General features: G+C 33.2%; 1 protein-coding gene across 1 annotated transcript in view; it reads left to right on the top strand.

Annotated features, from left to right (window-relative positions):
* Positions 1-698: 698 nt before the first annotated feature.
* The window catches only part of LOC148943139 (uncharacterized), a 77900-nt gene continuing 66025 nt past the window's right edge, over positions 699-12573 (top strand). The window contains exons 1-2 of the mRNA XM_089102449.1: positions 699-722; positions 11526-11621. Of these exons, the coding sequence (XP_088958575.1) occupies positions 11588-11621 (34 nt within the window). The 5' untranslated portion in view covers positions 699-722; positions 11526-11587. The remainder of the gene's footprint in view (positions 723-11525; positions 11622-12573) is intronic.

Genomic DNA, 12573 nt, shown 5'->3' with positions numbered 1-12573 from the left:
CCAAAATTGACAATCTGTCATTCCTCAGCCCTAGAGCGTGCCTTAGCCATCTCGAACTTTCTCTTATTATAGCCCTAGAAAGCGGGCTTGAACCACACTTTTCGTACTTCCTTACGACATCCTCCCATCCCAACCAAGGACGACCTAATTCCCGTTTAGCCGTACACGGTTTGCCAAAACTGACAATCTGTCATCCCTCAGCCGTAGAACGTGCCCTAGCCATCTCAAACTTTCTCTTATTATAGCCCTAGAAAGCGGGCTTGAACCACACTTTTCGTACAGCCTAGGCTACTGTTTGAAATGCAGTTAGTCAGTTGGGCACTCAACAAAATCCTAGGCATTTTTTCAAGAAAACATCTAACAAATCTTGTTCTGTTTTTCGGTGCGCCCATGCTTCAGAACCATATCTGACCATCATCGCTGTAGCTGTAGCTCGTGGTTCACAGACTTATCTTCCTATTCTTCCAAGCTTTTTTCAACTTAAAAAAAAAAACACCCTCTGCCTTCATAAGATTGAAAAATCCACTTAAATTTAAATTTATCCAAATGACATCTCGCTTAAAACTCCTGTTTAATGGATGGTAAATAAGTATGACAGTTTGCATGAGCTATCTAATTTTTGGAGGTATTTTCTGTTCCAACCTTATATTGTTACTATAAATAAAAGTATGGCAGAAACTTTCAAATCATTACATCATTGAAAGTCGAATTGGCTATTAAAAGTTAGTCTAAGAAGAATTGTTGTGTTAAGAATGATGGTTCTAAAGTTACTAGATTAGGGGGAGTTATTAGATAAACAAGGAGATGACGCACAACTTCCTCCTGGTTTTAGCCCATCTCAAATAGCAAACTGTTGGCTAGGCCTCTGGAAAATACGGTTTTATCTTACTTTTTAGGTCGGATATAATGACAAAAAGGTAACAATTAATAGGACTTGTTTTACAGATAGAAGATGATAGTTTGCCATGCCAAAGATTGTCTTTTATTGACTATTTGTCTAGGACAAAATAAAAGGAAGCCTAGTCAAAATTATCCATGAAGGGAAATTAGAACTTCTTGAGTGAGTGTAAAGAGGGATGTATTGAGCAGGGTGGGATAGAGGAGAACTGCACAACTCTGTAGACATGAGGCAACTTGGTGCTGCATATAGTTGTTAACAGCCTATTAACCTAGGCTAGTAAGGTAAGATGCCCAGGTGTGAGACTAGACAAAATGCTGTTCAATCTTGGACATTAGATCTTAAGCTCAAATAAGGTATCTAAATTGAAGATTGGCTCATTCATGGACAAATTCAGTCAAAGTTAAGCAGGCCTATTGTGTAGCAGAACAATTATCTTTACATAGGCTAGTCTAGGCTATAAGGAATTTATTTTTTATTAGGCCACAATAACCTTAAGATAGATAAGAAATAAACATAAGCTACCTGTAGAATCAGAGTTGCATCCTAAATCTAAATGTAGCATTTATTTCTGTAAAAAATTAGCTTTACTCCTAATTCCTCCTAATGTGCTAATACTAGGCTACTAGTACTAAGCTTCTAACAACTCACTATGGCACCAAGTTGGATAAATATTTTGCAGTTCATATTATTGACTAACAAATAAAGTGAATATAAAACTTGATGCCTTTTTTATGCTCTTTAAGAATATAATAATCACTTCTCTTGCAAATTCAAATTTAAGCCCTTTTAAACTTTTAAAATAACCAAAAAATTTCTAGTTTTTGGGTACAAAAAAGGCTCAAAAAATTGGTTTCAAATTTACTATTTGATTATAAATCCATTTTTTTAAGTTAAATAATTCACAAGCATTAATTTATCATGATTAAGTTGGATAAAAATTAAAAACAATTTCACCATTTTTCTATCCACCATGTTGCTTCTTTCAAATTTGATATTTTTCAACATATAGGTAAAATGGCAGTTTTTAAGTGGCCTAAGCAGAATAAGTAGAAAACATGGCAGATTTGTTTAGTATTTTTTTCATTCAACTCTGACAATTCAATGTTTGTGAATTATACAACTTTTACAAAATAGATTTATAATGAAATAGTAAGTTTTAATCAAATGTTATAACCCATGTTTGTATAAAAAAATATAGAATGAAATTAATATTTTCAAGGGTCCTAAAAGGGCCTAAATTGAATTTGAAAGAAAAACAATAATTATATTCAGAAAGAGATTAAAAATGACATCTAGTGGTATGTTCACTTTATTTGTAAGTCAATTATATGAAATGTGAAATATTTACCCCAAGCTGTCTAAGGCCAACACAGCTATGCATGCTCCTCCCTCATCCAAATCTATGCAAAACCTCTTTTTTTACACTCTACTTTAGAGTTCCAGTGTCCCTTAAATCTTTTGTTACAACATCCTCCCAAGTATTTAGGGATGACCTGCTTTTTATTTGGCCCTAGAGAGTTGACTGACAAAGATGATTTTTGGGAATCAATAATCCTTCATCTACAGAGTCTTCCCTAGCAATCTCAATCTTACCCTCCTAACCAAATTTTGGCAATTTCTCTGGAAAACATCTAGCAAATCCTCCTCTGTCTTTTGGAGCTCCCTTGCTCCACAATCATACTTCATCAAAGTCATCTCTGCAGCTTCAGATATTCTCATCTTGTTGTGTAGAATTATCTTTCTGTTCTTCCAAACTTTCTTCAACAGTGAAAAAACACCATGAGCCTTGGCCATTCTATTTTTAATGTTTTCACTGCACCAACCATCTTTATTAATAATAATACCTTTGCAACTTAAGCTGTCCACTTGATCAATTGTCTTGTTAGCAAACACCACCTCTTCTTCTTCAAGATGATTAGAAAGAACCAATGAAAATAAACTGAATATTTAGTATATAACAGAATTAATTCCTAGAAACCCAGTAATTCAAGGTTTTCTTTCACTGTATTACTTTTATTGTTTTAAGCATAAAAAAAATATTTGTAACATTATTTGTTTCAGTAAAGTATAAAGAATATGATTGGCTTTGGAACTTTAACTGTTAGGGAGTAGGGGAAGAAGACAGGAGCTGAAATCCTGTTTGTAGCAATTTTTGTTTATTTTAAGTTTGGCTTGAATGTTCAATTTAATTTTAACTCATTTAACCTATATCAGTTTATTTATTCACCTATATCAGTATTTGTTATCTTTATGTTTGATAGATAGATAGATATTTATTGCAGAACAAAAGCCTCTTTGGACCATGACAAAACCAAACACAGTTGTATACAAAGTCAAAACACATGATAATAGCATGCATAACAATAACTAAACATAGCCCATAGCGAATAAAAATAAAATAGCATAACAATTGTAGCACAAAAGCACACATAATGCTATAAAACTAACTCAAATAATTACACACAATGTCACACATAATAATAATAATAATAATTGTGTATTCAAAAGCCTTCCTACAGGGCCATATACACTATACATCAAAACAGGAAAACAAAAGTAAAAGTCCCTTCAGCATTTTTATTCCAAACCATAACAAATCTTCTTCACAATAGTTCCTTTCTTATCTTTAGTGCCTGATCAACAAATCTACATAATCTACACATGTGACTAGGTACCGTCTGAGACAACATGCCCAGAAGTGAAAAATTACTTTTCCCCAAAATGATATGTTTGATATGTATGATCAGTTTGATATGATCATTTATTTTAATTTCTGTTGGTTTTGGGTTTTATTTATTCTTTAGTAGTAACCTAATTTCTGGTTGTTTTGAAATTTAATTATTATATAAATTTATTTTTGCTGGTCTTAAGTTTAATGTGCCTCTCTACTTTTATCTGAAAAACTATGGGTCTTCAATTTTTTTTTATTAAGTTTATTATTTTATTTATTAATTTTGGAAACTTTTTTATTTGATCTAGAGAATACTTATTACTTTTGTAAAGCTTCAATACTTAAAATTGTATATTATTTTTTTTTTATAAGCCCTGGACTTACCACTATTTTGTTTTAAAGTACTGAGGATATCAAACAAAAAACATTTTCCCTCTTGGCTCATCTTATGTCAATCAGAGGCAACACACTAGCAGCACCTTTAGGAAAGGGCCATAAGACTTCAATACATTATTGATTATTTTTTTTTTAACCAGAGGTACATCATATGGAAGTAGTAGATGTATACACTTTGGAAAAGGCTCATTTAGATGAAAATTTGAAATTCTAGTACCTTTTTTAAGAGTCAAAAGGGATTGGAGGGCAACAGCATCAAAACACTATTTGCTTACTGGTTGTGAAAAGGGAATACCAGCAATATCTAAGGAATGGCTGATAGTATTCAGTTAAAGAGAAATTTCCCAGGTATGTTAAAGAGATGTTGAAGAGAGATTTGAGGTTAATCAGCCCTTTTATACAATGCTCTTTTTAGGTTCCCTCTCTGCTCAATGCTGATCAGAATTTTGAAATTATCATTTTGTTTAAACTAGTCTAAAGCTATAGTAGCTATGCCTCCAGCAATACCACACTACACACAGACCCAGGGCAAGGATTGAAGTTTGTGCAATTTGCCCATTGTTTAAAACCAGGCTTTCTCATTAGAAAAAGAGGAACTGTTTGATTCTTGGTGCACTGTATCCAAAAGGCTAGGGGCATTAAGCTGAAACATCAGTGAATGTGGAAGGGGATTTGGAAATGTGTTTGGCAGGCTCAAGGCTCAGGCTAAAAATTTTAAATTATTCATCTTGTTGAAAATAGTCTACATGTCAAATAACTATGCCCATGGGGATGAGATAACCCCCCACAGCTTTTGAGAGGGATGACAAACACAAGAAAACAGACTGTACATGGTGGTTTTCTAAAAGAGCATATCAACTATACCTAAATATATGCTGAAAGTATTCAGTTGTGATGTTTCAGGGAATGTTGAAGTGTTACTGGAGGCAACTAGTCCCCTTGCCCTTCTTAAATGCTCCATTCCCTTATCATTGATCAGAATTTTGAAAAAATGCAATTTTTCTAAAAACAGTCTAAAGGTCTAGTAACAATGCCTCTAGGGATGCAATGCCCCCCCCCCCCCCACAGCCCAAAGGGCAGGGGTTGTAAATTATGCAATTTTCCCTTTTTACATGCAGTATTTATCATTAGGAAAAGGGGGATGTTTGATCTTGAGTGTTTTAGGAAAGGCAAGTGGCATCAAGGTTAAACTTCAGGGAATCTTGAGGGGCATGTTAAACTAAATAAAAAAATACTATGTACATCCAGTATATCAAAAAGAGATCTGTTATATCTCAAGAATGCCTGATTGTATTAAATTTGAACTTTTTGGGGATGTTAAAGCATTAAAGGAGGGGAACTAATAACCCTTTCATTTATTTTTTAGATGTCTGATCAAAATTTTGAAATAGCCCTCTTGTTCAAAAAGTCAAATATCTATGCCTCTGGACTTGACATCCCCCCCCCCCCCTATAGCTGAATTGGAGCAACCTTTTAGACATGTTTCCTGGCAGTTTTCATGGCTTAGAGAAATTTGTTGGCAGATTGTGTCATAAAATGCCAGTTTTTTTTACTATCCCTGAAAATCTCTGTGTCCCCCCCACCCAAAAAAAGATGTCCCCCAAATCCCCAAAAATCACGTTTCACCCAAGGGTGAAACGTTTCACCCTGGTGATATATCACTGATATTATTGTGTTTAATTATAGAATTGAATTTAATTGAATTTAATTATAGTATTGGGCAAATAGGCAAATTGTCTCAAAACTGACAATTCGACAGGTAGTGACAGGTGGTGATAAATCACGTTTCACCCTGGTGATATATCACTAGTGATCATCACTGTTTCTTTACTTGACATAATTTTTTCCCTACCATCCACAATTTTTGTCTTAATTATTTAAAACCCATCAAAAACCAGACAGAGACCATTGAAATATAGACCTTTCTTCCCATGTTAGTAAAAACACCATGTTCACAAGATTATATTGTTTCATCAAATGTAACTAGATTCTCTTGTGATTTGTAGTAACAAATGTTATTTGAACATATTAATTTTCAGTTGAGTTTTGAACATTGGTAGAAAGAGGGTTATTTTGACAGTTGGATTGTGAGTTTATTAGCTTCACACAGTGAAACACAAAGTCTTGTGTTCCACTTGCTTTATGAATACCATTTATGTCCTATATTTTCATTAAACTATTGTGCAATCCTGATTTTTAATACTTCAAGACAAAGATATTGGTAATCATCAAGATTGGTATTGAATTTAATTAGTAGGCAACTTTGAAGTGATCTTAGCATGCATTTAGAGAAGTAACATCCTATCCTACTTTGTGGGTGAGTCCACAAGAAATATAAAAAGTAACTTCATATACAGGGTAGAAGGTCTCATACTGTTGATTTTTAAAACTTATCCAAACTAAAAATTAATTGGTTTTCAATTTTGCTATGTAAAAATTTACTTTCGAAACCTTGTCATTCTTCATTCTTTTGGACAGGTTTTTGATTAATTTCTGTTCAGCCTAAAGTGAATTTTTGTCCAAGTATTGGGCAAATAGGCAAATTGTCTCAAAACTGACAATTCGACAGGTAGAAAAAATCTAAAAAGGGCTGTTAATTATCAAGATGTACATATAGTTAAAGCAGGTAATGGGAAAGATGGAATGTGAGAGATTAGTAACCCAAAACTTCCACACTACAATGTAGCAGCACTTCTCTGTTTCTTTTGGTATTAGATTAGGCAAAAACTAGAATCAAAGGTTCAGAATGTATGTGACTACCAGGCTGCCAATCTAGATTGTTCACCCAAAATATCAAGTGGTGCTTTTTTCAGTTATAGTAATCAATGAGTATCAAGCATGCAGTTGGGTATACATTATTTTTGTACTACCACTAACATTGGAGTTTACAGCTCCATCCATAAAGTAGCAATAGTAAGCTACAAAGGCTACAGTATACTTCAGACTTTGAATACTATACTCCACTAGCAGTACTACACTAAATATGGTATATTACTTTTGATAAAGTGGTACATCTAATGGTATTTATGGCTAGTATACGACTTGCTACTGATTTAGTTTACAATGCTAATGGTGATTCAGAAAACTATCAATATTTCTAACTGCAAGGTATACTAAGTTAAATTGGATACTGTTTTGCAAATTTTACGCATAGAAATACTTTTTGCTCAAAGCAAATCTGTCAAAGCACAAGTTGTGCTGCTAAAGTGTTGGCAGCTTTGGAACTTTTTGTATGCTTGAGGGGGGGGGGATGACGGCCAGCCATGGTGTGCTTTTGCACACCCTACCTGTTTACCCTCGCCAGATTTCTCTAGGTGCCCATTTAGAGCTGGGTTGACTCTGGCTCAGCTTACTGAGTCATGCCACTGACCCTCAGATGTTGCACTAATTCAAAAGTCACTATATGCATTGAGGTTGTCAAAAGGATATATCTGCAATATGTTAGGAGTGAATAAGGGTACCGTATTAACTTTACACTTTGAGGATTACTCTGACTACTACTACTATGGATGCAACTGCAACTACTTTTGACTGCAACAATGACTTCTTGGGACTCCCTGCAAGTGCAATTACTTGTGACTACCTCCACTTTAGGCCGGTAGTGTTTCCACTATGCACATCCAGGTTACCAAAAGGGCATATTTATAATATCTTAGGAGCAATTAAGGGTAATAACTTTACACTTTTAGGACCACTATTGTGCTACTACTACTGCACTGCAAGTGCAACTACTTATGACTGTGACTATTTGCAACTCAATTTACTATTACTTGGGACTACTTGCAAGTGTGACTACTTATAATGCAAGACTACTGACTAATCACTTATGATGCAAGTGAATGACTAGGCCTATGTATGATGCAAGTGAAAGTTTCAACCTAATACCATGAGCTGGTCTTTAGATATTAATTTAAAAAACTTTTTGCACAAAATAAGTTTTTAAAGTGAATTAAAGATCTCCATCAAATCAAAAATTAGCATAAATAAAGTATAATAATTGTAAAGTAAATAAAGTCGCCCCCCATGCCTTCTGAAGCCCAGAACATTTAATGCATTTTACCAAAAAAAAAAAAAAAAAAAAAAAAATAGTCTTAACTTTTTTAACTTTAATAAATAAAAAATTATTAAGGCTTTGAGGAATAAATATCAGTATATATATATATATATATATATATATATATATATATATATATATATATATATATATATATATATATATATATATATATATATATATATATATATATATATATATATATATATATATATATATATATATATATATATATATATATATATATATATATATATATATATATATATATATATATATATATATATATATATATATATATATATATATATAATAAACCATCAATCCACATTTTTAATGCCTCCTGAAGACCGAAAATAATTTGCTCTACTATTAAATGTTACAACTTTTTTAAATTTATTAAATAAAAAATTGTTAAGACTTTCAGGAGTAAATACCAGTATATGTGTATTAAACTATCAATCCACATTCATTTTATTTTTTCCCCAAAAAAAGTACAAATTATGCTCTGGTCTTCAAAACTAGACGGCATGTGAGTTGTCAGCTCTACTCATGTTGATTTCTGTTTATTTTGAGGTTGACAGGGTTATTTATTGTAATTTCCGTTTCTTTTGGGTTTCATTTATTTATTGATGGTGATTTGTTTCAGTTTTAAGCTTGGAAGATTATTTGATTTATTTATGCTTATTTTTAATTTAATGGACCCCTTTATTTTTCTTTGAAAAACTCACTTTGTGGAAAGAGTTATATAAATTAATTTCTGTTCATTTGTATTGTTATAGTCATTTTCATGGGAAAAGAAATTAATATTTTAAATATTATAGTTTGTTTTTTTTCTATAAGAATTCATAGCTTGGCTTGCTATTTGTATGCTAGGGAAATTGTTTTAACAATTTTTACAACAAACACCCTTTTGAAAATGTGGACACAAATGGTATTGCTTAATTTAGTTTTATGCCTCCCCAAGTTGACATGAAAAATAAAACTTAATATCATTCCCAAAAAATATTATCTATGCTCTTTTACAACCTGGATACACTTACACTCTATTGATTTAGTTAAATTGAAAGAGCAAGAGTAATAATAGCAGTAGCCCTGAAAGTTTCAACTTAATATCCTCAGTTGTTCTTGAAATATTGTTGAGATGTCTTATTGGCAACCAACATACACACAGTGCCTTTTAATTTAGTTTTAAAGTAACATTTAGTTTTAAAGCAGAATGGGTAATTTGCTTAACTGTTGAGGTATGGCACACCCAACATCCTTAGAGACATGGTTACTAAACTTTTGACTTGTGCTGAACAGAACGGCTATCTCAAAATTTGGATTAGGTGTGTTTGGAAAATAATGGGTTTTGAAAGAGGGCTGCTTGCCCTCCTATCACTTTTGACTCTTAAAAAGGACACTATAGAACTTTTCTTTCCAAATCAGATTAGCTCCTTTAAAAGTTTAATTGATACTGCTTATATGCCCTTTTGAAAACTGCATGCATGCTGTTTGAAACTCCTGCTAAAAGTTTCACCTTAATACCCTTATTGTCATTAGTTACAGAACTCATAGCAGTAGTATTAATAGTATACACTTAGCACCTTCTGACTAGTTCAAAATCCACCACAACTTACCTTGAAAAGTCCAACTTAATAATGTAAGCTGGTCTTGAGATATTCCTGTGTCACCCTATTATGCTAATTATATTGACAAAAAAACAGTCAGTAAAAATGGCCAGCCAGTTGGTAAAATCTCTTGGTCCCCCCCTCCCCAACATTTTCGCTAGTAACAACACTGGTTGCAATAGAAGTAGTAGCAGCAGTAGTAGTAGTGGTATTAAAAGCAGCAGTGGTTAGTAGTTTTAGTAGTAGCATGAACATATTGTCTTTTCGTCAATTGATCTTCCCCTTTAAGCATTCTCTGAAAGTTCCAGCTTAATACCCAAACCCATTTTTGAGATGCGCCCTTTTGCCAATCTGCATGCACATAGTGTGTTTTTATGTAGTTCAAATTCCCCTCAATATTCTGTCAAATTTTCACCTTCATGTGCATTGGCTTTATAGTACAATATCATAGTAGCAGTAATAGTGTTGTATTTGTAGTAGTAGTAACGGTAGTAACATCAGTATAAATAGCAGTTGTAACACCTACATATTGCCTTTTGGTCAGTGTGACATCCTCCTCATGATGCCCCAGAAGCTTCATCTTGATACAGTAAGCTGTTCCAAAAATATTGCTGATATGCGTGTATCAGTGATCTGTATGCACATAGGCTGTTTTGTTTTAGTTCAACTTTCCCCTCAACATTTTTTTAGATATTCACTTTGATATCCCCAGCCTTGGTAGTACTTGCTACAGAAGCAGTCGTTTTGGTGGTAGTAGTAGTAGTAGTGGCAGCAGTAGTAGTATTGGTAGCTGTAGTAGTAGTAGCATGCAAATCTTGCCTTTTTGGTTGATTGATGATCCTTATCATTTATGCACTGGATACCTGTATTCACATACTTGGGACTACTGGCAAATGTGACTACTTATGATGCACATAAATGCAAGACTATTACTACTTATGATGCAAGTGAAAGTTTCAACCTAATACCATGAGCTGTTCTTTACATATTGGCTCTATTCTCTTTTCACAAAGAGCAAGGACAAATTGGTGTTTGATGGTGCTTGGGTTCCCTCTCAACATTACCTTAAATTTTCACCTTAATGTTCTAAGTCTTATTGGAGACCCAGGATCAAACATACCCTCGTTTTCAATAAAAAAATCCTTTTGTGTTAATAATGGACAATTTGCATAACTTACAGCCTTTGTCCCCAGGGCTGTTGGGGTTTTCGTCAATCCCTGAGGCATTGCTTTCTGATATTTGGACTATTTTGAACAAAATGGCTATCTCAAAATTTTAAGCGGGTTTATTTAAGGACAAAGGACTTGGGAGGGGAGCTGGTTGCCCTCCGACTACGTTTGACTCATAAAAAGGACACCAGAACATCTGATTGCCAATCAAATTGGCCCCCTTCTAAGTTTGTATGTCCACTGGTAAAAAAAAATAATAACAATAATAGATGGAAGCCTTATGGCCGTTTACTATAGGCAACGCTAGTGCGCTGCCTCTGATAGAGGTAAGATGAGTCAAGAGGGAAAATGTTTAAAAAAAATGAAGTAATTAATTTTAAGCATTGAAGCTCCAAGGCTCATAAGTAATAAGTATTCTCTGGATACAAGTATTAACTGTGTAGTGCATGAAGTAGCCATGTCATACTATTTCTGGCGAAGTTACCCGTGCTTGTCTACTTTTTATGGCAGTTGTGGTTTGCTTTATTTCTTCATTGGTTGATTTAAGGCTGATTTTTCAAGGCATATTTGAAGTTTTTTTTCAGGAGAAGTCAATTTTAGTGAACAAAAAACTATTTTTTGGATTGTTTACTTGGAAAAGACATAATGAAGAAACGCCTCAACGACTATAAAGTTTTTCATTTTTTTATTATCCTTCAGTTGAGACAGTTTTTACTTCTAGGTTCTCCTGAAGACTTTCTCCTTCAAAATTTTAGTTCAATCCAAGCTTGAGGAAATCTTGTAATGAATCCAGATAATGAACAGATAGAAAATCATGGTAAGTTGTAACCCCTAGGCTAGTATACTTTGCTCTTGTGTCTGTTTTCTTGGGGGGGGGGGCTATTTTTTTTTTAAACGTCAAAGCAAATTTTAATCGGATCCAACAACCTGTTGTCGTGCCTAAAATTTAAATCATGATCAAATTAAAGTTAAATTAAATTTTGGGTCCAAAGAAAAAAAAAAATAATGTCCAGTATTGAGTTAAACCCAAAATTGGAGTTATTTTCAAACTATACTTTAATGAACATTAGTAAGAAAGTGAAATTGGTTGCCTCCAATGTCTTTTAATTTGCTGATTGCGGTCGCTAGGATAGGATAGGATAGACAACAACAGGGAACACAAAAAAAACTTCAATATAGAAAATTTATTTTATTTCGTAAGGCTGTTATGAAGGGATTTGCTGCAAAATAAGGTAGAAAATTTTCAAATTACGTTTTACAGTGTTAGACATGAACTTAAAATCAGTGTAATCTATTATAGCGTTGGATCTTGCTGCAAAATTAATACTGTTCATTTTATCCTTGTGTTCATAATTTAAACAATAACCAAATTCGAAATTATCCAACCAAAAATTGGATTTGCAAATGATTAGGCAGTATTTTGTGGTAAATCAGTGAAAGCTCAGTCAATTGTCCATTTAAATTACACAAATGTAGCCGTTTTTTAGTTGTATTGTGTATATACTTTGCCCGTCGATAAATGATTTGAAATAGCCTGATTTCTAGTGGAATATACTCTCCAATAATTGGAATAAAAAGTGCAAAACTTAAGATTTTCTCCAAGAAATGCCAAAAAGTACAACTCAATTCTGATGCTGTGTAGCCTGTTGGCAAGAGTGAAAAGCTGTCATGCTGATAAACAGTACCTTGCCTTAATTTAAAAAAAAGAGCTTTTTGTAAAAGTTTTGTTTGCTTGGTATAGTTTGTAGTATAATCCACTTTATAATAAA

This window comes from Artemia sp. Qi Xiang Cuo, chromosome 16 (genome assembly GCF_049724085.1).
Source record: "Artemia sp. Qi Xiang Cuo chromosome 16, ASM4972408v1, whole genome shotgun sequence".
Lineage (NCBI taxonomy): Eukaryota > Metazoa > Arthropoda > Branchiopoda > Anostraca > Artemiidae > Artemia > Artemia sp. Qi Xiang Cuo.
Note: the sequence above shows the minus strand (reverse complement) of the source record. Positions and strands in the feature narration are given on the sequence as shown.